This window comes from Balaenoptera musculus, chromosome 12 (genome assembly GCF_009873245.2).
Source record: "Balaenoptera musculus isolate JJ_BM4_2016_0621 chromosome 12, mBalMus1.pri.v3, whole genome shotgun sequence".
Lineage (NCBI taxonomy): Eukaryota > Metazoa > Chordata > Mammalia > Artiodactyla > Balaenopteridae > Balaenoptera > Balaenoptera musculus.
In genome coordinates this window covers 15,582,412-15,609,128 of record NC_045796.1, presented here as the reverse complement: position 1 = coordinate 15,609,128, position 26,717 = coordinate 15,582,412, and the positions used below count along the sequence as shown (strand labels likewise).

Sequence of the window (26,717 nt, the reverse complement as noted above, 5' to 3'; positions counted from 1 at the left end):
TTCAGGAAGAGAGAGGGTTTCCTGAATTGACCTTCAAGAATTGTCTTGTAACTCAGGTAACCTGGAGGTCGGGCTCCAGGGTTGGTTTCCTGTTCAAGTGTGTTAAAACCAGCAATTAGCAGCCCCTAGTGCACCAGGAAAGAAAGGCACTCCCAAATTAAAGGAAGACATTTAGCATTCTTTCTCCATTAGAATTGGGAACTATTAGTGATTTAATAGAAAGTCAGTAGCTTTTGCAAAGAATGTATGGCACCGAAAGTCCATCTGAATATTGTTTGTTAAATCAGGAGTAAAGGTTGAAAACCATCTCCACATCCCTCCATATCCTTCCTCTAAACTTGTAAACATTTAGAGGTGTAACCTTGACAGCATGAGAAGATGGTGTTTGTTTTTATTAAAAGGTCTTTCCTGTTCCTTGTGTGAAGCCATTCTCTTGATCACAGCAGGGCTAGAATCAAGGGAGATCAAAACAGACCAGGAAGACTCCATCTAGGGCCACAGCCAGCACCGCAGATTTCTGAACTATTGCACTTTCACTGCCTGTGTGTTTAGGAGTGTTTTCTCCCCTGCTGGCAGGGGATCGAGGGGTGAAGGAGTTCGTTGATTATTGAGGAATTATGTATGTTATATTTTTTAAGGATTCAAACCAGTTGTTGGTAGGGTTTTGAGTTATCCTTTAAATGGACTCCGGGCGTCAGCCAGCAAACAGAGCCTCAAATTTTAAGGAAATAAATAAAAATGCATACGTATAAGTACTTGTATGTATGTATATAGAGTATATGTGTTTGTGTGTATATGTGTATAGTTTTTTTAATTGTGGTAAAAAATATATGTAAAATGAAATTTTCCATTTTAATCATTTTTAAATATATACAGTTCCATGTATTTAGAATATATAAAAATGTATACATAAATACTATATATGTAGTTTTAATTCATAGAACTTAAAACATACATCTCTGTATGTCTCTTGTATTTCATAGTAATTGCTAAACAACAGTCTAAGGAGAAGGGATGACCTTTCTTTTTCTATTTTTAATTAATTAATTAATTTTTGTTTTGTTTTTGTTTGAATTTTTGAATTTTATTTACTTTTTTATACAGCAGGTTCTTCTTAGTCATCAATTTTATACACATCAGTGTATACATGTCAATCCCAATCACCCAATTCATCACACCACCACCCCACCCCCTGCAGCTTTTCCCCCTTGGTGTCCATACATTTGTTCTCTACGTCTGTGTCTCAATTTCTGTCCTGCAAACCGGTTCATCTGTACCATTTTTCTAGGTTCCACATATATGCGTTAATATACGATATTTGTTTTTCTCTTTCTGACTTACTTCACCCTGTATGACAGTCTCTACATACATCCACGTCTCAACAAATGACCCAGTTTCGTTCATTTTTATGGCTGAGTAGTATTCCATCGTATATATGTACCACATCTTCTTTATCCATTCGTCTATCAGTGGGCATTCAGGTGGTTTCCATGACCTGGCTATTGTAGATAGAGCTGCAATGAACATTGGGGTGCATGTGTCTTTTTGAATTATGGTTTTCTCTGGGTATATGCCCTGTAGTGGGATTGCTGGATCATATGGTAATTCTATTTTTAGTTTTTTAAGAAACCTCCATACTGTTCTCCATAGTGGCTGTATCAATTTACATTCCCACCAACAGTGCAAGAGGGTTCCCTTTTCTCCACACCCTCTCCAGCATTTGTTGTTTGTAGATTTTCTGATGATGCCCATTCTAACTGGTGTGAGGTGATACCTCATTGTAGTTTTGATTTGCATTTCTCTAATAGTTAGTGATGTTGAGCAGCTTGTCATGTGCTTCTTGGCCATCTGTATGTCTTCTTTGGAGAAATGTCTATTTAGGTCTTCTGCCCATTTTTGGATTGGGTTGTTTGTTTCTTTAATATTGAGCTGCATGAGCTGTTTATATATTTTGGAGATTAAACCTTTGTTGATTCGTTTGCAAAATTTTTCTCCCATTTTGAGGGTTGTCTTTTCGTCTTGTTTATGGTTTCCTTTGCTCTGCAAAAGCTTGGAAGTTTCATTAGGTCCCATTTGTTTATTTTTGTTTTTATTTCCATTACTCTAGGAGGTGGATCAAAAAAGATCTTGCTGTGATTTATGTCAAAGAGTGTTCTTCCTATGTTTTCCTCTAAGAGTTTTATAGTGTCCGGTCTTCCATTTAGGTCTCGAATCCATTTTGAGTTTATTTTTGTGTATGGTGTTAGGGAGTGTTCTAATTTCATTCTTTTACATGTAGCTGTCCAGTTTTCCCAGCACCACTTATTGAAGAGACTGTCTTTCCTCCATTGTATATCCTTGCCTCCTTTGTCATAGATTAGTTGACCATAGGTGCGTGGGTTTATCTCTGGGCTTTCTATCTTGTTCCGTTGATCTATGTTTCTGTTTTTGTGCCAGTACCATATTTTCTTGATTACTGTAGCTTTGTAGTATAGTCTGAAGTCAGGGAGTCTGATTCCTCCAGCTCCGTTTTTTCCCCTCAAGACTTCTTTGGCTATTCGGGGTCTTTTGTGTCTTCGTACAAATTTTAAGATTTTTTGTTCTAGTTCCGTAAAAAATGCCATTGGTAATTTGATAGGGATTGCATTGAAGCTGTAGATTGCTTTGGGAAGTATAGTCATTTTCACAGTATTGATTCTTCCAATCCAAGAACATGGTATATCTCTCCATCTGTTGGTATCATCTTTAATTTCTTTCATCAGTGTCTTATAGTTTTCTACATACAGGTCTTTTGTCTCTCTAGGTAAGTTCATTCCTAGGTATTTTATTCTTTTTGTTGCAATGGTAAATGGGAGTATTTCCTTAATTTCCCTTTCAGATTTTTCATCACTAGTGTATAGGAATGCAAGAGATTTCTGTGCATTAATTTTGTATCCTGCAACTTTACCAAATTCATTGATTAGCTCTAGTAGTTTTCTGATGGCACTTTTAGGATTCTCTATGTATCATGTCATCTGCAAACAGTGACAGTTTTACTTTTTCTTTTCCAATTTGGATTCCTTTTTTTTCTTTTTCTTCTCTGATTGCCGTGGATAGGACTTCCAAAACTATGTTGAATAATAGTGGTGAGAGTGGACATCCTTGTCATGTTCCTGATCTTAGAGGAAATGCTTTCAGTTTTTCACCATTGAGAATGATGTTTGCTGTGGGTTTGTCATATATGGCCTTTATTATGTCGAGGTAGGTTCCCTCTGTGCCCGCTTTCTGGAGAATTTTTATCATAAATGGGTGTTGAATTTTGTCAAAAGCTTTTTCTGCATCTATTGAGATGATCATATGGTTTTTATTCTTCAATTTGTTAGTATGGTGTATCACATTGATTGATTTGCCTATATTGAAGAATCCTTGCATCCCTGGGATAAATCCCACTTGATCATGGTGTATGATCCTTTGAATGTGTTGTTGGATTCTGTTTGCTAGTATTTTGTTGAGAATTTTTGCATCTATATTCATCAGTGATATTGGTCTGTAATTTTCTTTTTTTGTAGTATCTTTGTCTGGTTTTGGTATCAGGGTGATGGTGGCCTCATAGAATGAGTTTGGGAGTGTTCCTTCCTCTGCAATTTTTTGGAAGAGTTTGAGAAGGATGGGTGTTAGCTCTTCTCTAAATATTTGATAGAATTCACCAGTGAAGCCATCTGGTCCTGGACTTTTGTTTGTTGGAAGATTTTTAATCACAGTTTCAATTTCGTTACTTGTGATTGGTCTGTTCATATTTTCTCTTTCTTCCTGGTTCAGTCTTGGGAGGTTATACCTTTCTAAGAATTTGTCCATTTCTTCCAGGTTGTCCACTTTATTGGCATAGAGTTGCTTGTAGTAGTCTGTTAGGATGCTTTGTATTTCTGCGGTGTCTGTTGTAACTTCTTTTTCATTTCGAATTTTATTGGTTTGAGTCCTCTCCCTCTTTTTCTTGATGAGTCTGGCTAATGGTTTATGAATTTTGTTTATCTTCTCAAAGAACCAGCTTTTAGTTTTATTGACCTTTGCTATTGTTTTCTTTGTTTCTATTTCATTTATTTCTGCTCTGATCTTTATGATTTCTTTCCTTCTGCTAACTTTGGGTTTTGTTTGTTCTTCTTTCTCTAGTTCCTTTAGGTGTAACTTTAGATTGTTTATTTGAGATTTTTCTTGTTTCTTGAGGTAGGCTTGTATTGCTATAAACTTCCCTCTTAGAACTGCTTTTGCCACATCCCATAGGTTTTGGATCATCGTGTTTTCATTGTCATTTGTCTCTAGGTATTTTTTGATTTCCTCTTTGATTTCTTCAGTGATCTCTTGGTTATTTAGTAACGTGTTGTTTAGCCTCCATGTGTTTGTGTTTTTTACGTTTTTTTCCCTGTGATTGATTTCTAATCTCATAGCGTTGTGGTCAGAAAAGATGCTTGATATGATTTGAATTTTCTTAAATTTACTGGGGCTTGATTTGTGACCCAAGAAGTGATCTGTCCTGGAGAATGTTCCATGCGCACTTGAGAAGAAATTGTAATCTACTGTTTTTGGATGGAATGTCCTATAAGTATCAATTAAATCTATCTGGTCTGTTGTGTCATTTAAAGCTTCTGTTTCCTTATTTATTTTCATTTTGGATGATCTGTCCATTGGTGTAAGTGAGGTGTTAAAAGTCCCCCACTATTATTGTGTTACTGTCGATTTCCTCTTTTATAGCTGTTAGCAGTTGCCTTATGTATTGAGGTGCTCCTATGTTGGGTGCATATATATTTATAATTGTTATATCTTCTTCTTGGATTGATCCCTTGATCATTGTGTAGTGTCCTTCCTTGTCTCTTGTAACATTCTTTATTTTAAAGTCTATTTTATGTGATATGAGTATTGCTACTCCAGCTTTCTTTTGATTTCCATCTGCATGGAATATATTTTTCCGTCCCCTGACTTTCAGTCTGTATGTGTCCCTAGGTCTGAAGTGGGTCTCTTGTAGACAGCATATATATGGGTCTTGTTTTTGTATCCATTCACCAAGCCTGTGTCTTTTGGTTGGAGCATTTAATCCATTCACGTTTAAGGTAATTATCGATATGTATGTTCCTATGACCATTTTCTTAATTGTTTTGGGTTTGTTTTTGTAGGTCCTTTTCTTCTCTTGTGTTTTCCACTTAGAGTAGTTCGTTTAGCATTTGTTGTAGAGCTGGTTTGGTGGTGCTGAATTCTCTTAGCTTTTGCTTGTCTGTAAAGCTTTTGATTTCTCCATCAAATCTGAATGAGATCCTTGCTGGGTAGAGTAATCCTGGTTGTAGGTTCTTCCCTTTCACCATTTTAAGTATATCATGCCACTCCCTTCTGGCTTGTAGAGTTTCTGCTGAGAAATCAGCTGTTACCCTTATGGGAGTTCCCTTGTATGTTATTTGTCATTTTTCCCTTGCTGCTTTCAATAATTTTTCTTTGTCTTTAATTTTTGCCAATTTGATCACTATGTGTCTCGGCGTGTTTCTCCTTGGGTTTATCCTGTATGGGACTCTGCGCTTCCTGGACTTGGGTGGCTATTTCCTTTCCATGTTAGGGAAGTTTTCAACTGTAATCTTTCCAATATTTTCTTGGGTCCTTTCCCTCTCTCTTCTCCTTCTGGGACCCCTATAATGCGAATGTTGTTGCGCTTAATGTTGTCCCAGAGGTCTCTTAGGCTGTCTTCATTTCTTTTCATTCTTTTTTCTTTATTCTGTTCCACAGCTGTGAATGCCACCATTCTGTCTTCCAGGTCACTTATCCGTTCTTCTGCCTCAGTTATTCTGCTAGTGATTCCTTCTAGTGTATTTTTCATTTCAGTTATTGTATTGGTCATCTCTGTTTGTTTGTTCTTTAATTCTTCTAGGTCTTTGTTAAACATTTCTTGTATCTTCTCAATATTTGCCTCCATTCTTTTTCCGAGGTCCTGGATCATCTTCACTATCATTATTCTGAATTCTTTTTCTGGAAGGTTGCCTATCTCTACTTCATTTAGTTGTTTTTCTGGGGTTTTATCTTGTTCCTTCATCTGGTACATAGCCCTCTGTCTTTTCATCTTGTCTATCTTTCTGTGAATGTAGTTTTTGTTCCACAGGCTGCAGGATTGTAGTTCTTGCTTCTGCTGTCTGCCCTCTTGCTGGTGATGTGATTCTATATATATAAAATTCAGCATACTGCTAGTGTTGGACGGTGTCCTGCAGAGGCTGGGGGTGGCTGTGGCTCACCGTGAGGACAAGGACACTGGCAGCAGAAGTTCTGGGAAGTACTCCTTGGTGTGAGCCCTCCCAGAGTCTGCCGTTAGCCCCACCAGAGATGATGACCTTTCTTATTATGCCCTTATCCCTTTACTATTGTGTCCTTCTCAAGGCCTTTGACCTCCTCTGGCTCTTTCCTGCCTGTCCTCAGACCTGCCCTTGGTCTGCCTGTTCCCACCAGTCCCTTCTTCAGCTCTCTCCTTTCCTCCTTTTGTGCAATTGAATGTTTGGCATGTTTTATAGGAAGCTGTCCCTTATATTTCCAGTCAGTTAAGTATCTCATTCAGAATCCGTGTCTCTTCCCTGTGCTCTCATGTGCTGCTTTCTTATTTATGGTTGAGCTCTGGTCATCCATGCTGAACTGCTTCTAGCCCTTCCCTCATCAGCCTCTTCTCCTCTTGCCTCCTTTTCATGATTCAGCTCCAAATTCCCACACTGCCTCAATACCACATCCTTCCGCAAACACATCTTAGATCGCTATCAAAACTAGATTGTTCTCCAACACTGGCCTCTAGGTTCTTTGTCCAGACAGACTCCTTTGGACAGCAGTGTATCACCCACCTCCTTGGCCTACCCCTACTGCTGCCTCACCCATCTGTGTTTGACAGGTCTCTTCAGATCTGAACCTATTGTTAGATCCAGCCCAACTTTCTCAATGCATCCTATTCAGCCCTTTGTGATTCTGGCAAAGCATCCCGCAGCTTTGTCTCCTTGAAGCTAGAAATAGCACCTGATGAGAAAGAAACAGTGGTCTATATCCATTTCACTTGTACATGTCACAAGGATTCCTATAATTTCATTTAAGTGCTTCTAACAAAAAATGGAATGTCACTATGGCAAAACTTTCTAGAAATGCATTATTTCATCCAAAATTATGGGCCAAGCAAGAAAGACAGGGATGTAAAATGAACTGTCAGTGTCCCACCACGTGTTAGCTAGTCACCTTCTGCCATCACTCCGTCCATCCCTTGGTCTTTCTGACTTAAATTCAGAAGACACGAGAGGACTTAGTAGGGAAAGCATCCATTTTCTCATCCTGAAAAGCAAGCAACATTATTTCAATATTATCACAGGTGTATCAAAGACCACTTCAAAAGGAAAACGACAACCTTAGGACTGGAGGGGGAAATCACTCAAAACAGCACAGGCTTCCAATCACCCCAGGATCTGAGAGGTTAGGGATTTGTCTTAGCAATCATTTTATTTCAGAAAATGATTTATTTTTCCTTTCATGAAAGTAGTTTACTCCGCTCTTGAGTGAGACTTTTAATCTTAGACCAGAAGATTTTTCCTTGACAGCACTGCTCCAGTAGATGAATGAGGGAAGTATGACTCCTGCCCAGGAATACAGAGGCCAGGCTGCACCTCGTGTTCAATTCATATTAGTCTTACAACACACTGAGGTTTGCGAGTAACTTCATGCCAGGAGGAACAACAGGTGTGTCATACATGCATATCATTAGGCCAAGCAAGTGCTCGGGCCACTGCCAATCCTTCCCCCTCCTTTGGGTGAGATCATTAAAATCACCTATTCCTCTATATTGCTCTCTTTTGGCGTTGCTGTAATGTTCTGTTTAAGAGTATACAGCACAGGGAACTCTGCTCAATATTTGTAATAACCTAAATGGGAAAAGAATTTGAAAAAGAACAGATACATGGGGGCTTCCCCGGTGGCGCAGTGGTTGAGAATCCACCTGCCATTGCAGGGGACACGGGTTCGATACCTGATCCGGGAAGATCCCACATGCCGCGGAGCAACTAAGCTCATGTGCCACAAATACTGAGCCTGTGCTCTAGAGCCCGTGAGCCACAACTACTGAGCCCGCGTGCTGCAACTACTGAAGCCCGCGTGCCTAGAGCCCGTGCTCCACAATGAGAGAAGCCACTGCAATGGGAAGCCCGCGCACTGCAACGAAGAGTAGCCCCCGCTCGCCGCAACTAGAGAAAGCCCACGTGCAGCAACGAAGACCCAACACAGCCATAAATAAATAAATAAATAAAAATAAAATTAAAAAAAAAAAGAACAGATACATGTATATGTGTAACTGAATCACTTTGCTGTACACCTGAAACTAGCACAACATTATAAATCAACTATACTCTAATATAAAATAAGAATTAAAAAACAAAACAAAAGAATAAAAATAAATAAATAAAAAATAAAATAAACATTTTATTTTTAAAAATAAAATTTTTAAAAATTGTTTAAAATTAAATTAAGAAATCAGAAGGAATAGTGAGGAAAAAATCCTCAACTAGGAGTAAAAATCTAAAATTTTCCCACTAGATGAAACAAAATTAAAATGAATTCATATTCAATGAGCAAATTTTAAACCCAAGGCTCTGTATATCACTCAAGATTGCTCTGTTAGACACTATGTTGATCCCTTTGCATATTTGGTCCTATGAAATATAGTCCTCAAGATGTCCAACTACAGGAAATTGGACAAAGAAAATTCCTGTGACCTGAAATAAATCAAACTGAAGGCAAAAAACAAACAAAAACGAGTATACAAGGTCACCCTTGTGATTTGAACGTGAATTCCTTATCATCATCATTTCAGATGGACAAATGCAGACTTTCTGGTGATGAGCCTTTTTTCCTTTCCCAGACCCCAGCTATCTCCGACATGTGTCCTGGTTGTCTTAGGAGAGCGAGATTCTTCTGGGTTGACCTGTTGCTCAGGACCAACACGCCAGCGGGACGAGCCACTCAGGGAGCTGGCTCATGGCACTCAGCACGTACACCTTGGGTAGCTCAGATGTGCTGGTTTCCAGCCAGTGACATGCTTTGTGTCAAAGACACAAGGGTCTGTTGTTCTCACTCACAACGCAGAGCTGCTCCCATGACACCAGGGGGATGTTGTAATGAAGCCCTTGCTCCTGTTGGAAGCTGGTTTCACATTACATACTTTTATTTGAGGTACAGGAAAGGCCATTTACCAAACTGCACTTGTAGATCACTGAAAATTCATGCTTCATTTTAAATACAAAATACAAATTGAAGTAATTACTGTATGTCCAGAGATTTTTATTCGACTTACAAATTTACTAATTGATTCCTCTTTTTAAATATTTCATGAGCATTGAAGTACTTCAAGCCAACATCACAGCATAGGAACACTTAACTTATGTGAATTCCAATCTAGGCTTTGGTAAAACAAAAGAACAATGTAGTTTTCATTCAGTGTAATGGCTGAGGAAACAGCAGTGTATTTCAACACTTCAACAGTTATGTGCTTAAGAGATAGTGGAATATTGATAATAGAGTATTGTGTCATGTTTTCATGGGTCTTCTAAGAGACCTTCAGGACTGCTGACTTTAGAACCTGACATCTAAGTAAGATGAGATGCCACTATATTATAAAGCCTTCATACTTCTTTATTTTTCTCAACTCTGTCAGCTTCATTGTTTTTAATTGAAGTATACTTGATTTACAATGTTGGGTTGGTTTCTGGTGTACAGCAAAGTGATTCCGTTTTTTATATATATATATACATATATACACACACACACTCTTTTCAGAAAAGAATATATATATTCTTTTCAGACTCTTCCATTGTTATTACAAGATATTGGATATAGTTCCCTGTGCTATACAGTAGTACCTTGTTTATCTATTTTATATATAGTAGTGTGTATATGTTAATCCCAAACTCCTAATTTATCCCTCCCTGCCTTTCCCTTTTGGTAACCGTAAATTTGTCTTCTTTGTCTGTGACTCTATTTCTGTTTTGTTAATGAGTTCATTTATATCATATTTTTAGATTCCACATATAAATGATATGATATTTGTCTTTTTCTGTCTGAATTACTTCACTTAGTATGATAATCTCCAGTTCCATCCTTGTTGCTGCAAATGGCATTATTGCATTCTTTTTCATGGCTGAGTGTGGTATTCCATTGTATATATGTACCACATCTTCTTTATCCATTCAACTGTTGATGGACACTTAGGTTGCTTCCATGTCTTGCCTATTGTCAATAGTGCGGCAATGAACATTGGGTGCATATGTAATGAGTCCAGTGGTCTTTTCAAGAAGGATATGCCATCTAACTTTGAGTAACTTAGCTTCTATGAGCCTGGATCACCACATCTACACAAGGAATGTGGTAAAGAGTGAAGACCCCTACATCCTCCAGCCTACCTTCCTGGTGTCACTCAGCCAGGATTCTGGGTGGGCATACTCTAAGCAAAAGACCATAGGCAATACAACCCCCCAGTCAGGGTTCTTTTCTAGAGCTAGAAAGAACTGCTGCCCAGTTCAGTAGCCACTGGTCATAGAAAGCTGTGGACGTTTAAATTAACTAAAATTAACAGCTCATTTCCTCGGTTGCACTAGTCCCATTTCAACTACTTACTAGCCACGTGAGGCTGGCGGCTACTAGTCTAGAAAGCATGGTTGTAGAACATTCCCATCATCACAGAAAGCTTCCATCGGAAAGCTCTCTTCTAAAGTATTTCAGTTATTTTTATACGTTTAAGAGGTTTGGGAGGAAATTAAGGAAGAATATGTTCAGAATTATATTGCTGGTGAAGATGGAGATTTAACATAGTGTTAGTTCCAAAATGATCAAAGATCCTAGTATAGACGCCAGGCTTTGTGAAGTAGCTTATATGAGTATGTTGAGCATAATACAAATAGAGTAGTCCCTCTTTCCAGAAAAAGCCTTGTCTTTGCTGCCATTCACACCTTGATGTGTGTCGTTCTCCTTGTGTGAAATAATCTTTCCTTTTATTGCTTATTAAAATCTTTCACATCCTTCAAGCACCATTCAAGTTCCTTTTTAGGTCTTACCAACTTATGCTGACTTCCATGCCGTCCCCTGCAATCTGTGATCTTCCAACTTGAGTAGTAACATAGAGGCGGAGGCTTTATCACACACTCCATTCTGTCACACTTTACTGTGTCATTGTCCCCACCCCATCAGACATTCTTTGTACACAAAATCTCTGAAACTCTTTGTACACCATGACATCTTGAAAGTACTTGCCACAGATGGTTGTTCATTCAGCAGATGTTTGTGGAGGGCCTACTGATTGGAAGTTACCATCCTAGACATCAGGGATGTAAGGAGGAAAGAGGTGGCAAAGAGATAAATTTGTAAATATTTAGGAAGTTGGAGCAAAGCCAGGGTTGATTAATGCATACCCATTCATAATTTATTTTACCATTTTATTTGTTTTATAAAAACTACCACTTAAAATGAGCAGTACAAGTGAATGTCAAGTTCAGATCAAGATCACTGGACATGAACTTGGCTTTTTTCTTTTTCTTTAAAGATGACACTGCTCCCCAAAATCGAGCAGAGAAACAGCAGGAAGTTCCTTTCCGGCTGTCACAATATAAATAGATGGTATACAGTGAAGCTGCCTTATCAGGGCAGGTTTTAGTTTTTATATTAAACCCAAAAGTTGTGTTAACTGAGATGTTCTTTTTATTTATTCACTTGTACACACAGGTGAAAAAGAATAATTGTAGCAAGAGTCCCAAGAGAATTTTGGTCTTGGGATTTCTAGCTCCATGAGCTGAAGCACATTATTTATCCAGCGTGGGGCTGTGAGGCACACACCAGGTGGTGATGGTCCCTCTCGTAGGCTCACGGTGGACAGCTTTGTGCATGTTGAGGCCGGCGAGGGAGTGTCGTCTTCTCTGGGGCTGGCGAGGCTGAGGTTGGGGCATGGGAAGTGCAGGATACCAGGAGCTGGTCGTGGTGACTGCTGGGATGCCCCAGGCTCTGGCACCTGCGGGTAAGGAGGGGAAACAAGTCTCCTGACCGGGACTCACTCGCACCACCAGCCTCTTCCTGCTTCCCTGCTTTGCCTTCTGTTTGAGTCATCCTGTCATGTGTGGTTGCAGTTTTCCTATAGGAAATAAGACCACAACTACACAGTTCACAAAGTCAGCCTGGCACCTGCTTGAAATTTCCGCAACACTTTCAAATAAACATTAGACAGGGGGCTTCCCTGGTGGCACAGTGGTTAAGAACCCGCCTGCCAATGCAGGGGACACGGGTTTGAGCCCTGGTCCGGGAAGATCCCACATGCCGCGGAGCAGCTAAGCCCATGCGCCACAACTACTGAGCTTGTGTTCTAGAGCCCACGAGCCACAACTCCTGAGCCCACGAGCCACAACTACTGAAGGCCGCACACCTAGAGCCCGTGCTCTGCAACAAGAGAAGCCACCGCAATGAGAAGCCTGTGTGCCACAACGAAGAGTAGCCCCCGCTCGCCTCAACTAGAGAAAGCCCACGTGCAGCAACAAAGACCCAAGGCAGCCAAAAATAAATATAAATAAAATAAATAAATCTATTTAAAAAAAGAAAACATTAGACAGGAAGGCAGTTTAGTTGTTGATAAAAATGTGTATTTCCTTATGCCCCAAAGAATTGAAGTCTGGAAGAGAAATATTTGTCTGTCCCCCCCCCCACTTTTAGCATAGCAGCATTATTCACAATAGCAAAAGGGTGGAAACAACCCGTGTCCATCAGTGGATGAATGGATTTTTTTAAATGTGGTATGTCCATACAGTGAAATATTATTCAGCCTTTAAAAGGGAAGAAATTTGTAACATGCTACATCATGGTTGAACCTTGAGGTTCATGCTAAATAAAATAAGCCAGATGCAAAAAGATACATATTGTATGATTCCACTTATATAAGGTACCCTGAGTAGGCAGATTCATAGAGACAGAAAGTAGAAAGGTGGTAGCAAGGGGCTGAGGGGAGGACAGAATGGGGAGTTAGTGTTTCATGGGTACAGTTTTAGTTCTGCAAAATGAAAAGGGTTCTGGAGATTGGCATCACAACAACAGGAATGTGCTTAACAGTACAGAACTGTACACTTCAAAATGATTAAGATGGTAAATTTTCTGTTATGTGTATTTTACCACAATTTAAAATTAAATATATGTATTCCTTGAAAAAAATTTCGTGTTTAAAAACTAAAAGTAAGTCAGTTAAATACCCACTCACACTCATTCCTTCATTGTCATCCATTTACTATTACCTTGTTCACGTGTGAGTTTTTTTCAATTATTATCTTATAGAAAAGTCACGCTCACTTTTCCTTTTCAGATCAATCTAGAGTTCAGTAAATAGTGCATTCTGTTCATTCATTGTGTCATGAGTAGTACTGATCTGTTTTGTTGTTGTTTTGTTTCACTTCCAGGGAAAACATAAATCTTTAGTTAGCCCTATTGCCCTCACACCATCATAATAATATCACTTAAGGTTTGTGCAGTGTGATATTTGTAACACACTGCGTGGCTTCAGTGCTTGCAGTAAAATGAGTACAGCAGCATATTCACATCTCCCGCTAGGAATGAGGTTGCATGATTCAGCCAGATCTGAGGGGCTGTGTTCTTCCTTAGCTCTCCTGTCCCACAGCAGCCCACAAACCCCCCACCTGAGCTGCTCTGGAGGGCTGGAGGAGCCAAGGTGAGCCAGGTTGCATGGGACCTATCACACTGCTTGGGTGACACCATATTCTATGAGCTGCCTTCCCCTGAAAAAGCGTAACTGTCACATCACATGGAATCCTTGCTTTGTCAACAGGAAGGTCAGAAAATATTTATTCATTTATTCAACTGTATATTGAGAGCCTACTCTGTAGTCCAGGGGCTGTACTGTATCCCACCTCTACGTGAACAAGAGGTGGTCCTTGACCTCAAAGAGTTTATAGGCTATTCTCAATTCTTCAGCTAATGAACATGGAATCTTTTACATTAGAAGTTACACTCGAGGTTTTCTCTAGCCCAGACTCAACTTTGCACTCATGCGGTCATTCTCCTGCAACAACCCTGGAGCCATACTCGGCTTACCCTGAACTCTGCCAGAGTAAAACAGCTCTGGTTATTATAGCTTTTCCTTAAACATTTCCTTCTGATTTCTGTCCTTGCTTCACCTTCTGCCTTCCTGGAAAATAACGATCATTTCTTTCTAGAGTTGTCCCTTCTAGAGGTGGAGATTCTTCTTTTTTTTTTTTTTAAAGAATCAACTTTATTTATTTATTTTTGGTTGCATTGGGTCTTCGTTGCTGCGCGCGGGCTTTCTCTAGTTGCGGCGAGCGGGAGCTACTCTTCGTTGCGGTGCACAGGCTTCTCATTGAGGTGGCTTCTCTTGTTGCGGAGCACAGGCTCTAGGTGTGGGCTTCAGTAGTTGCGGGCTCAGTAGTTTCGGCTCCCGGGCTCTGGAGCGCAGGCTCAGTAGTTGTAGTGCACAGGCTTACTTGCTCCGCGACATGTGGGATCTTCCCGGACCAGGGATTGAACCCGTGTCCCCTGCATTGGCAGGCGGATTCTTAACCAGTGCGCCACCAGGGAAGTCCTGAAGTGGAGATTCTTCTCTGATTTCTCTTATGACATGTTTTACAAAAGGCCCCTTGCCACCCGGTAGATTTCAGCATCAGAGTTTGATCCTGGCACTGTTACCATCCGAGGTCCATCAGCGCATCCCAACAGGGCGTGGGCTTTGCTAGCAGCCACTCATTGCCAGGCCCTGCTGAACATCTGGTGCCATGTAGCACCCAGGTCAGAGCATTACAGGGCTATCGGATGGCAAAGCAGAGAACGCCCATGTGTGCTTAAGGAAGGTCAGTACAGGCTTCCTGGAGATGCTGGCCTTTGAGATAGATCTTAGAGCGCTCAGGGAGTTTTAGCAGAGGTGATCTTGAGTTTTTCTTACTTAGGTACATTTTAAGAAGGTTAGACTTGCAGTAGAGGTGAGGGTGTGTTAGAAGTGAAGAGACCAGTTAGGAAGCTTTCATGGTAGGCGAGACCTTTAACATCTCAACCAAGAGCACTTGGAAGGGTCATCTTCCCCACATCCTCACCCACGCTTGATAGTCTCATACTTTCAGTTTTGCTGATCTCACGGTTGTGAATTGGTTTATCATCATTTTAATTTGCCTTTCCTTGATCACCAATGAGATTGGGCATTTTTTCATATTGTTGTTAGTCACTCTTTTGCCTAGTATTAAATATTTGTTTGTCTTTTTCTGAATTTGTGGGAGTTTTATGCATTCTAGTAACTAATCTTTTAAATATTTGTAAGCATCTTCTCCTTATGCTTTATCCTTATTTCTGATGTCTTTTTTTTTTTTTTAATGCAAGAAACTTTAAATTTTGATGTCAGGTCTATAAATCATTTCCTTTAAGGCGCAGTTTGTTGTTACCTTGTTTAAGAAATCCTTCCGTACCTCAGGATAATAAAGAGAGTTCCCCGATTTTTTTCCCCCAATATGTAGAGCTTTGATTTTGAAGATTTTGCCTTTGTTCCATATTGGACTTATTTAGGGGCCTGGTGTGAGGCAGGAATTTAATTTTATTTCTCCAGCCAAAAGTCAATTGAATAGTCAGTCCTTTCCCTGTTTTGTGCCATGTCTACTATATACTATCCCACACCTGCTGAGGTGTCCTTCTATGTTCTTTGTTATCTTCCCTTGATTAATCATCTCGTCCTGTGCCGATACCACATGGAATTAATCAGCATAATTTTGTAGTATGATTGATACCTGGTATGGCAGGTCCCTTATCTTTGTTCTTTTGGTTTTATTTATTTTTGAAGTTATCTTACCTATTTATGCTGTTACTCTTCATTATGAATTTTAAAATCGGTTGGCCAAGTAACCTAAGTGCTCTTGGGATTTTTATTGGAATTGGATTGAGCTAATAGATTAAGTTTGAGAGACCGACCTCTATTCAGTATTGCGTCTCCTCATCCATGAACAAAGTATTTCTCTCCATTGATTCAGATCCTCTTTTATGTCCTTCAGCAAAAGATCATAATGACTTGCACCTTCATTTCTTTTTTATTTGTTGAAACATCCAATATTTCAGTTCCAGACCACAGAGCGACTCTACAGTAATAAAAACTGTAGTAATAAAAAACACACTTTAAAGCAATTTGGGGTACTATCAGATTGGCAGAGCAGAGCTAGCTTTTATTTTCTCCTGTTAGGTAACTCTCCTCCTGTATATATCAGCAGTAATTCATGCAAATGTACCATTTGCCACTGCCCAGCAAAGTCCTTGAGGTGGACCATGAGAGGCTTCTGCCCCTTGGTTGACGTCCATTCCATCAGCACTTGGTCCAGCAGCCCTTCACTGAACAGTAAATCCACCAACCGTCTTCATTATGCCTACGTGTTTTCTACCCACAGTGAAATTAGGAACAATTTTGTCAAATGCTTTGCTTGAATTAAGAATCACTTTATCCATGACACATTCCTTTCCTAATGAACCATCCTTGTTTCTGAAGGCCACTTTTAGTATTTTACTAGCAACCTATATCCAAGTGTTGCATCCAACATTGTGGAAGGTTTTTCCATCTCCTCCCCACACACTTATTTGCCCATATCTAGTCTTCTCAGATTTTTCCCATTCTCCTTGTTGTCTCATAATTTGCTAAAGTGACACTAGGTTCAACCTCTGGTTTTCCAATAAAGTGTTTGATCACATTAGCATTTATATTAAAATCTCAACCCATTCCTGCTCACCAAAAAAAAAAAAAAAAATTTGTTCTTTAGAACTGCTACATTTCTGTCATATAACCCAAGTTGAGACCCACTTAAACACCAGCACTATTTAGTTAGGAGGCTTTTGTTCTGACTTAAAAGATCACTAAAAAGCATAGTATAAACTACATTTTTTAAAAGGATGCAGTGGATAAGAATGATTTAACTAGATAAGCAGCCTCTGAACTGGCTGAACATCTAAGACTTCTTACTTGCTAGTTGATCTCTGATCTGAAAATTTCAGTACATTAAGGATGATAGAAGAGAAAAGTGCTTCAAATACTACAGTTGATGAGGAGGGAATCTGGTAGTGAATTTTAAGCAATTACAGAAAATCTCACTAAGCTCTCCCTTAATTCTTTAACCAGATTGAAGTTAACGATTTTGTGGTCATTTGTGTTTTTCCAGCTTCCAATTGTGGAAAAGATAAGAACCATCGCCCAGGCTGTCTATGGAGCCGAAGATATTGAACTCTCTCCGGAGGCACAATCCAAAATAGATCGTTACACGGAACAGGTAAAAGTTGTGCATCTAGGGGGGAAAGTCCAGCTTAGGCTTTGGAAATTATTCGCCTTGACTTGAGAGCTGGTGTATGTCCCACCAGCTGAACTTGGCTTAATCTACTCTGTGGTCTACAAAAATTGAATTAATGTCCTTGGGTAGGACGTTAATTGTAATTATGGTGAGAGTACATACATCATTGACTTTTATGGTTATAAATTTGTCTAATATAGGTGGTGTCCATGTTTATCTGCGTGTGTGATCTTTAGCCCCTGCTAGTCAGCCAGAAACATTGAAACTGTTCTTGGATGTGCAGCAGTGGAGTCAAGAGTTAAATAATCTGTAGTGCTTCCTCTTACTGTCTTAAAAATGGTAGCATGGTGCCAGGTTAGTCAAAGAGGACTGCAGCACATGAAGTTGGCGGTGCTTGGTATTCTTTCTTATACAAGTGCTTCATTGGCTTGGTGCTGAGATTGTCCACAATGGCTGAAGGCTCCATCACCTTCTGCCGTGCACATGGCCAAGATTCAGCAGCGAGAGTCTAGTCCTATAATGGTTTTGTCGAATAGGCTGCACCGCAGCATGTTCGGCCACCTTAACCAAAGGGGCCATGTGCCTCAAACACCCCCTCCAGTTTGCTGTGACCAGATAGAAGTCAGAGCTCTTCAAGAGCTTGCTGGCAAAAGAGCTTCATGATGAGTATCGCTGATCTATTTTTTTTAATCCCCCAACTCCTAAATTCTATTTTTAAAGCATATTTAATGTTTTGTCCTATGCTACCAGCACTAGGCAGAGTATTCTCCCAGGTTTGGTAAGATAGTCAGCAATTCATTTCTTCTTAGGATTTTCCAAGAGCTTAGAATGCTCTTGGCTTGTGCTTTTTAATAAATGATTCTCAAACATTGCTGTACACACTGGCATTGTTCTGCAGTGAAATTTTCATTCATCTGCAATGAAATGAGTAAAATAAGGTCATTGTCATGAGGTGTTTTTTTTTTTAATAAGTTTTTAATAATGCTATTTAAGGACTATCATTGATTCTAATATTAGGTCCTTCCTGATGTTTTCTCAGGCTTAAAAAATCTTCTTTCTTTTATGAAGTAATATGGTGATGGTATATAGCATATTGGGTTTTTAAAAAATATATTCTTACTGGCAAACTTTTAAATTGGCAAACCTATATCAGTTCATAAAAATTATTTCAATATTTGATTGATCTCTGAAACCCAAAATTCTGGGCACCATTTCTGTAGAGCAATTGTGATCGCCACCAGCAGATTTCTGATCCGCATCTTAAGAGTAAAGGGAACACCCCACCCCCAACCCCAGTTGATAGTACTCTGAAATCTTCCAAATAGTTCTACGTTGAATCATAAGAAATTCTGTGTGGGTTACCTCTGAAGATTGCATTCCTTTTATCCCTGTCTGTCCACCGAGGGAATGTTCCTTAAAAGTTACGCGTCAAGTATGTGGTTGCAGTTAATTAGCCAAGTCTCTAAGGAGGCACTGTGTGCCCTTAATCCGGACCAGGCAGCGAGGACACTGTCCTTTTTGTGAGACCCCACATGTGACTTCCTCCCCTTTCACCTTTGGAACTCTGGGTCAGGCATCGCCTTTGGTCCTTAAAAATAAGAGGCTTAAATAGTGACCTCATCTTAGTTCATATAATGTAATCGCAGATCAAATAGCCATGATTCATAAAACAACACAAAGAGGCTCTTTGCTTCCTGACAGCCTCTAAGAATGAGCGAACAACGGGACTAAAAGCCTTGTTACAAAGCCTTTCTCCAGATTACCTTTCTGAGTGCCGGATATTAATATCCTTAGAAAGTGGTTTCTACAGCTGCTGCTGCTGCCGCCGCCTCTTTGCCTGCAAATAACCACCTTCTCTTCAGAGACACACATAATGCTGCCTTTCTGTAGCAAGAATTATCCAAAATAAGTAATAGACACCCTCAACTTGCCAGGTGATGATCTCGCGCAGATGAGTTTTTGTCGCATCTTCTTGTTCAGTGAACAAGCAGTAACAAGCACTATTGTGTGTGTGGATCTGAGTCGTGGGGATTCTGTGGCGTGCGGGTCACACAAGTACAGGAGATGAACGTTTATGCTCAAGGAACACCTTTCCTTTCCTTTCTTACAGGGTTTTGGAAATTTGCCCATCTGCATGGCTAAGACCCACCTTTCCCTGTCTCACCAACCTGTCAAGAAAGGCGTACCGAAGGATTTCATTCTACCCATTAGTGACGTACGGGCCAGCATAGGCGCTGGGTTCATTTACCCATTGGTTGGAACGGTGAGTGTGTAACATTCTCCAGAAACCTTCCCCAGTCTGAGTTGTCATGATGCCTAAAATCCTTATGCTCTGGGAACGCCTTACAGATCGGGTATTGGGAAGTAATTAATAGTATTTGCTCTTTTCCTAAATAACCATCTTCTACCATGAAAAATGCACCTGCCATCAGGGTTTGGATTTTTCTTTTCTTTAGATCACATGTTCAGGATCCCTTGAGTCATAAAATCAATTCCCCCCTCATAGAACATGGAAGAGAATAATTTGGGAGGAGCCAGTCTGCTGTTGAAATGGTGGGATGGCTTAGTGTAGGGCTTCTGGATCTTCACATCACTGCGCTCAGAATGATAAGACTTCACTGCGGTGGGATAAATGGAGGCCACCACCATGTCCAAGAGACAGGACCAGCCCCCCACCCCAGGGCTGGGGAGATCAGTCTTTCACCCTTCACCTCTTTGTCAGCACATTAAGGGGGGAGGGAGCTCTGCCTTAGAAAATGAGCAAATCACATGAGTTCTCGTTTTTGACCTTGTTGTGAAGGGACATTGCTGCTATGGGATGGTTATTGTTATTTCAAAGCTTCTCCTTGGACGGAGGGGAGATAGCACGGAAGTGAAAGCTTATCAAAGCGCTTAAAATCCACGATGATAGGCTTAATACATAAAATGCTTCATTATAGCCACACAGAGATGTGGTGGTTTCCCTTGGTCTGTCTTCTTATCATGGGACGCTCCTGGATTAGATTCAGCACAAAAAGTCTTGATCATCTCTGTTGCTGTCATTGTTGTTACAAGCTGATCCAAGTCCAAACAGGAAACATAACAATTTTTAAAATAAGCCATGTGGCTGTGTTGTTTAAGCAGTGGATGGGTAGAAAGTGCATAATGAGTACAGAGTTGGTTGCCTTCATGTTCACACGTTTCGTCTGATACCGGGCAAAGTGTTTTCAATAAGCGTTTTTTGAATTCTTAATGCCTGTGACGCACAGAGGTACTAAGACGAGCACTGGGTTGAACAGCACAGAGGCATCTAGTAAGTGTGGTGTTGGTGTTGGCATTTGAAATGCTCTCAGGGCACAGGGGAGGCAGTAGGTATTTCTCAGCAGGTTGGGGGCGGGGGGTGTGTGGAAGAAAAAGAGAATCAACCTCTGAACTCGGGAAACAGTGAATCTTGACTCAAAGGCACAGAAGTACATGGTACCCTTCGCAGCATGGTCCAGTGTGGCTGGAGTTGAACAGGGGTTGAGAGGCTGAGAAATGGGATTAGGGTAGCAACACCAGGCCTAACTGTTAAGGATCTCAGCTGCCATCTTAAAGACCTTGGATTTTATCCCATGCACACTGGGGAGTTACAGTAAGGTGGGTTTTGTGCCTGGTTTTTATTCTTTCTCTTTTTTCTTTTTTTTTTTTTTTTTTTTTTTTGGCCGTGCCACGTGGCTTGCGGGATCCTAGTTTCCCCACCAGGGATCGAACCTGTGCCCTCACAAGTGAAAACACAGAGTCCTCACCACTGGAAAAGAAAAATGTCTGATTTATATTTTAGAAAAATAGCTCTGGTAGCAATGTGGAGAATGTTTAGAGGAAAGAGAACCAGACCCAGGGAGACATCAGCTGAGGCCAGAGGTAATCAGGGTTGGCGTGGCAGCTGTAGAAGTAAATATGGAGAGTAGAGACGAATTCGAGGTATATTTTGAAGGTAGCCACCTGCACGTGGGACTCGGGGGAAGGGACACTTCTAGCCTGAGTGTAGACGGTGATGGTGTCCGTCGTGGAAGGAACACAGTCAAGAAGACAGATGGGCAGGGCCAGAAATGCGTCTGGCCAGGACGTAGACAGCTGAAAGGGCTCATAGGATCTATAAAATGGTCTGTGAGTCCATGAGAAATACAGACACAACACTCAGAAGAAAGGAACAGGCAGGAAGAAGGCCCTGAGAGCTTTAAGAATATACATGAGGGTGGACACGGGGGAGAAGCAAGGATATGCATGAGAGAAATAAGCGGTAAAGGATGGTACTAGGAAAACAGCCATGTTTCCGGAGCCAGCGGGGTAACGGGAGCCCTCGAGGGTCTGGGCAGAACCATCGTAGGCGGCACGGGGAGACCAGAGAGTAACCACAGGAGCTGGCGGTGGAGTTTCCCACTGAGGGAGGCATAGCAACGGTGCTATGAGAGAGAAGGGTTCAAATAAAACAGGTTCTGAATGGTAATTTTAGAAAAGGTGCAACTGAAGGTAAAAAAAATTCAGATCAGTGGTCCAGGGGGCAGAGGGGGGAGGGGACAGATCGCAGAGGGGCACCAGCGACCTTTTGTGGGTGATGGAAGTACTCTGTATCAGCGGTCCCCAACCTTTTTGGCACCAGGGACCAGTTTCATGGAAGACGGTTTTTCCATGGATGGGGGAGGGAGATGGCTCAGGCGGTAATGCGAGTGACGGGGAGCGATGGGGAGCGATGGGAAACGATGGGGAGCAGCAGGTAAAGCTTCGCTCGCCCGCCTGCCGCGCACCTCCTGCTGTGCGGCCCGATTCCTAACAGGCCGCGGACTGATACCCTTCCATGGCCTGGGGGTTGGGGACCCCTGCTCTATATTTTCATTGTGGTGGTGGATCCATGACTGTATACATGTGTCAAAACTCATAGACCTACATGTTTTGTTTTGTTTGTTTGTTTTTAATTTATTTATTTATGGCTGTGTTGGGTCTTCGTTTCTGTGCGAGGGCTTTCTCTAGTTGCGGCGAGCGGGGGCCACTCTTCATCGCGGTGCGCGGGCCTCTCACTATCGCGGCCTCTCCCGTTGCGGAGCACAGGCTCCAGACGTGCAGGCTCAGTAATTGTGGCTCACGGGCCTAGTTGCTCCGCGGCATGTGGGATCTTCCCAGACCAGGGCTCGAACCCGTGTCCCCTGCATTGGCAGGCAGATTCTCAACCGCTGCGCCACCAGGGAAGCCCGACCTACACGTTTTTAAAGGGTAAAATTTATTGAGTATAATTTAATCCTACCTCAGTTAACAAAAACACGAGGAGAGCTTGCTTTATATTCCTTAGAAGGGCCTCCCTGATGGCAGCCCCTCAGGGCCAAAGATCTGGTCTTCAGTCCGTGAAGGCCTTTGCTTAGCAGAGCACAGCCAGCTAGTACCCGCCCAGAGGGACCAGGGACAAGCGGCCACGAGGGTCCCAAAGAGCATGGAACAGTGGACACAACTGAGGAGGGAATTAGCCGAGTTCCTAATCTGCCCTGTCTTGTCCTGCACAGATTTGAAATCCCACAGCAGTCCTCCCAACAAATTCATTCATTCATTCATTCATTCAGGGAACGTGCACATGGCCCTGTGCTCCATGCCGTGGGGAGCCCCCAGTAAAGCAGCTTTCTCCACTTTAGGCAGCTAGTAAAGGTAGATAGAAGGGAATTTAAAAAGACAATGGTTTGGTGTAAAAATTGTGAGTCAGTAAATGATACCTTCTGAGTCTCTGAGCATTTAAGAGTCATTAAATACCAATCATAATTTTAAATCTGTGGGGTCACTAAGCAAATAGATGCTGTGAGTCTCCTCCCACCTCAACTGATACCCTCACATCCACAGCCTTGAAAGACCAGTTGTGGAAAGCCAGGATTCCGTCAGCCACAGCTCGTGTGTGTGTGCATGACCCCTAGTCCATCCCTCCGTCCCTCTGCAACTCCTTGACGCCTGACTAGTCGTTAGAAGATGAAGGTGTGAGCGGTCCTTGAGGGGTGGCCTCCGGCTGCCTGGGCTCCCTGAGGAGGTCCCCGTGCCTCCACCCCCGGGTGGAGCCGTAAGCAGCAGGGCCCCGCGGTAAAATCCTCCAAAACAATCGTGTGAGGAGCGAGGAAGGAAGAAGTTCCTGGAGGTCAGGAAGCATCACGTGGAGGCAGTGACCTGCGGTCTGCTTTCTGTGACAGAGCAGGAAGCCGCTGGTGTCCAGGGCAAACGCACCGCAGGAGGCCAGGATCGCCTAATAAGGGCTGGTATTTACTTTTACTTGACCCCGTCCGGGGCCCTGCCACAGTCTCTGAGAATGCTTCTAAGATTCATCATCCGTGTGGGAGACACAGTGTAGTAATTTCCTGCTGAGATGACCGAGGCAAAGGGGGATGGGGACACCGGGGGGACTGGCTCCTGCAGGTGGGAAAATTCTAGCCTGATGAATCACCCTGACTCAACACGGGCTTATGTGAGCGCCTCTGAAGCACACATCCGTCTCTCCCCTCCAGGAAAAAAGCCCAGACTGAGACCTCAAAATCAGAAAGCCCTTCAGTTTTGCTGCCTTGCTCGTTCATTCATTCATGCATTCATTTATACCTGTCGGGTGGGAGGTGCTGTAAACCACGTGGAGGTGAACAAGCTCCAGTCCTCTCCTGAGGGGCCTTATGGCAGATGCTGGCAAATAAAATCATACACGTGCAGAACACTGTGAGCTTTATAGCAAAGGAGAAATCCCTTCCGGTGTGTCCTCAGGGGAGGCCCGTCCTCCTGGCTACCTCGTAGGTCTAAAAGTGGAGGATCTCAACACAAGCATGTCCCTCCTCAAACAAACATCTCCAGCTTTGCTGACTTTGGGAGATCGCACGGTGAAGTGCTGGAGAGTTCGGTGTTTTCCCCTCCACGTTTAGTTTTCTAAATATTTACTTTTACCTTCCATCCTTACTTATAGGCCAGAGTTTTCTACCACTGAATGATTTCATCATGTTTTATTTAGTTACTTCTTTAATTGGAGTTGATCACCAATTTGTGACTTCCAGTTGGTGTAGACACTTTACCAGTACATTTCACTTCCTGGTGCTGTTTTTTATGGAAGCACCCAGTCGTACATGGGTTCCTCAGCTAGGGCCATCTAAGACCTTTGCCCCATCCTTAGGTGCACTGGCAGTGTTTTCTATCTCGTTTTTCCTTCCTAAAATATCTTCATTCCTACTAAGCTCCGTGTGTATCCTTGCCTCTCTTTAATGACATTATTCTTGTATATTCTTTCCATCGTATTATTGAAAGCTACAAAAGAGTATAAAATCCTTGACCAACACACCACCACTTAGTACATCTCCTTGTAAGAAATAGTTTAGCAAATCCAGATCTTTGATGTGGGGAGAAAAGAGCAGGCGGTTTTTAAGATTTTCCAACCCTATATTCTACAGATTACCCTGTTAAGTTTCCAAAAATTCTTTCAAAGCTTATGGTTTAGAGTGCTCAATAAATCTCGTAACTTATAAAACTTCTCCAAAACAATCTCATTCCCCACCCCTTCCCCAATTTAGTAGGTGGTCTTTGTCTGGTGGTCCCATTGCTTTGGTATTGTCTTTAGGTTTTTATAATTTATCAGGGCTGTTTAATCATTTGACATAAATTTCATGACATAAAAACATTAATATGTAAGCAAAGTTTATGAAATTATATTATTGGGAAGTAAATTACATTCCATATAGAAAAGACTAAAAAGACACCAAAATGTTGACAGGGGGCTGTGATATTATGAACAGCTTCTTTTCTTTACTTTTCTGCTTATTTCAAATTACTGCATCAAGTATATGTCACTTTCATAACATGAAAAATACAATAAACAGAGAAATGGTAAACTGAAAGTACTTGGGGAAATGTTTAGCCAGGGCCAGTTAGTTGCAAGGGAGTCAGAGTACACGTATGGCAGGCAGAATTAGGCTGGTAGAATCATCTTGCCCTTCCTGGCTGTCTTGTAGTGTTTTAACACCTGAAAATTGGGACACCAAAGAATGGACAAAAGAGCTGGAATGTTCCTCTAAGAAGTGCACTCCTGAGTATGGTTTGTCGAGTCTTGTCAGATGTTTGCTGGCCCCAAATTCTGTTAAGGAAATGCAAGATCGTTTTTTCCATGTTAATTTGTTTTCTTGTGGGGCTTCCTCATAGAGTGACGCGTTGTCAGAACAGTTGGCTTGGAGAGGTGTCCAACCAAGTGTGAATTCCTAGCAGAAGTCCATTTGAAGGTAGTTTTTGGTGTATCGGACTATTTTGCTTTGATATCACTTTGAGGCAATGAGATTGGCTCCTTAGAAGAACTTAGAAGTCCTCTTGAATATGAAGTCTTCTTTATTGACAAACTTAGGACATAAAATTAGGACCAAATGGTTATTAAGGACAAGAATATGAGCTGGAATCTTGGGCTTAAGCCATCCTGCAGTTTACCCTGAAGGGATTAAGACTTCCTACAGCGTTTACATGGTGTTCAGTGCCAGTTAGAGCCTTTCTGGGGGACACAGTGGCTACTTGAAACTGTAGAGAGAATCCTAGTGCTTTGGCCTCACAGACCAATGGGGAGAGAGAAGCATCTAGGCTGGGGGCTGTAAGATGCAGTGCGTCAGAGCTCCGAGTCCGTCTGGAGCAGTGATTCTCACTGGGCAGTTCCCCTCTCCCTTCCTACACCCTTCACTTTGGTCCCTGTGCTCTTTCTGGAGCAGACTGTGTGATCCTGGGCACTGAATATGTGTACATGCCATGATTGGTCTGGGCTGGCCCCATCAGAGCACGGAAATCTGTCCAAGGAAAGGGGACTGAAAAATCAGCAGTAAAACAAGCAGCTCATTGAACGAGCAAACAGGCCCTGGTGTGGCCTTCATTTCCACTCTGTGACCTGACCTGGCCACATCTCTACCCAGGTGCCCCACTGACAACCTCGCTTGGCTTGACTCTGGAAAGCAGGAAACTGCTGGAGCGTGTTTGGGAAATCAGTGATGTCATCCACAGCGAATGCTGGGTGGAGAGTTACTGGCCTGCGGGGAACGGGGGCCAGTGAAAGAGCAAGCTGGGGCCCCACCCAGCCAAGTCATTGCCGTTTTCTTTCTCACATTTCAGTTAAGCTCACTTTGTTTTCCGTTCTCCTCCCTCTCCTGTAAAAGTATGTACTGAATGTTTTGTTTCCGCTGCATCTGATTCAGGTCGTGATGAAGTTATTCTGCAGCTCAGTGAGGAGGTGTTTTCTTCCTGGCACACCGACCCTACTCAGGGATGCATAGTCATAAACTCGGTCCACCTGGTTAGGCATGAATTAATTCAGACCTTGTAGGTTTCAACCCAATGCACTACTCCTCACATTTTCCAGAGATTCATGGCCAGGTACACACACTCACTCCTCAAGCTGCCTTTATTTTTTTTAATAAATTTATTTATTTA

The 26,717-nt window shown here is 41.9% G+C and overlaps 1 protein-coding gene across 9 annotated transcripts in view; it reads left to right on the top strand.

Moving 5' to 3' along the window:
- The window catches only part of MTHFD1L (methylenetetrahydrofolate dehydrogenase (NADP+ dependent) 1 like), a 227,669-nt gene that overhangs the window by 136,423 nt on the left and 64,529 nt on the right, over positions 1-26,717 (top strand). For all 9 annotated transcript variants that reach the window (XM_036871033.1, XM_036871032.1, XM_036871031.1 and 6 more), the window contains 2 exons: positions 17,178-17,285; positions 19,414-19,566. In XM_036871033.1, the coding sequence (XP_036726928.1) occupies positions 17,178-17,285; positions 19,414-19,566 (261 nt within the window). The remainder of the gene's footprint in view (positions 1-17,177; positions 17,286-19,413; positions 19,567-26,717) is intronic.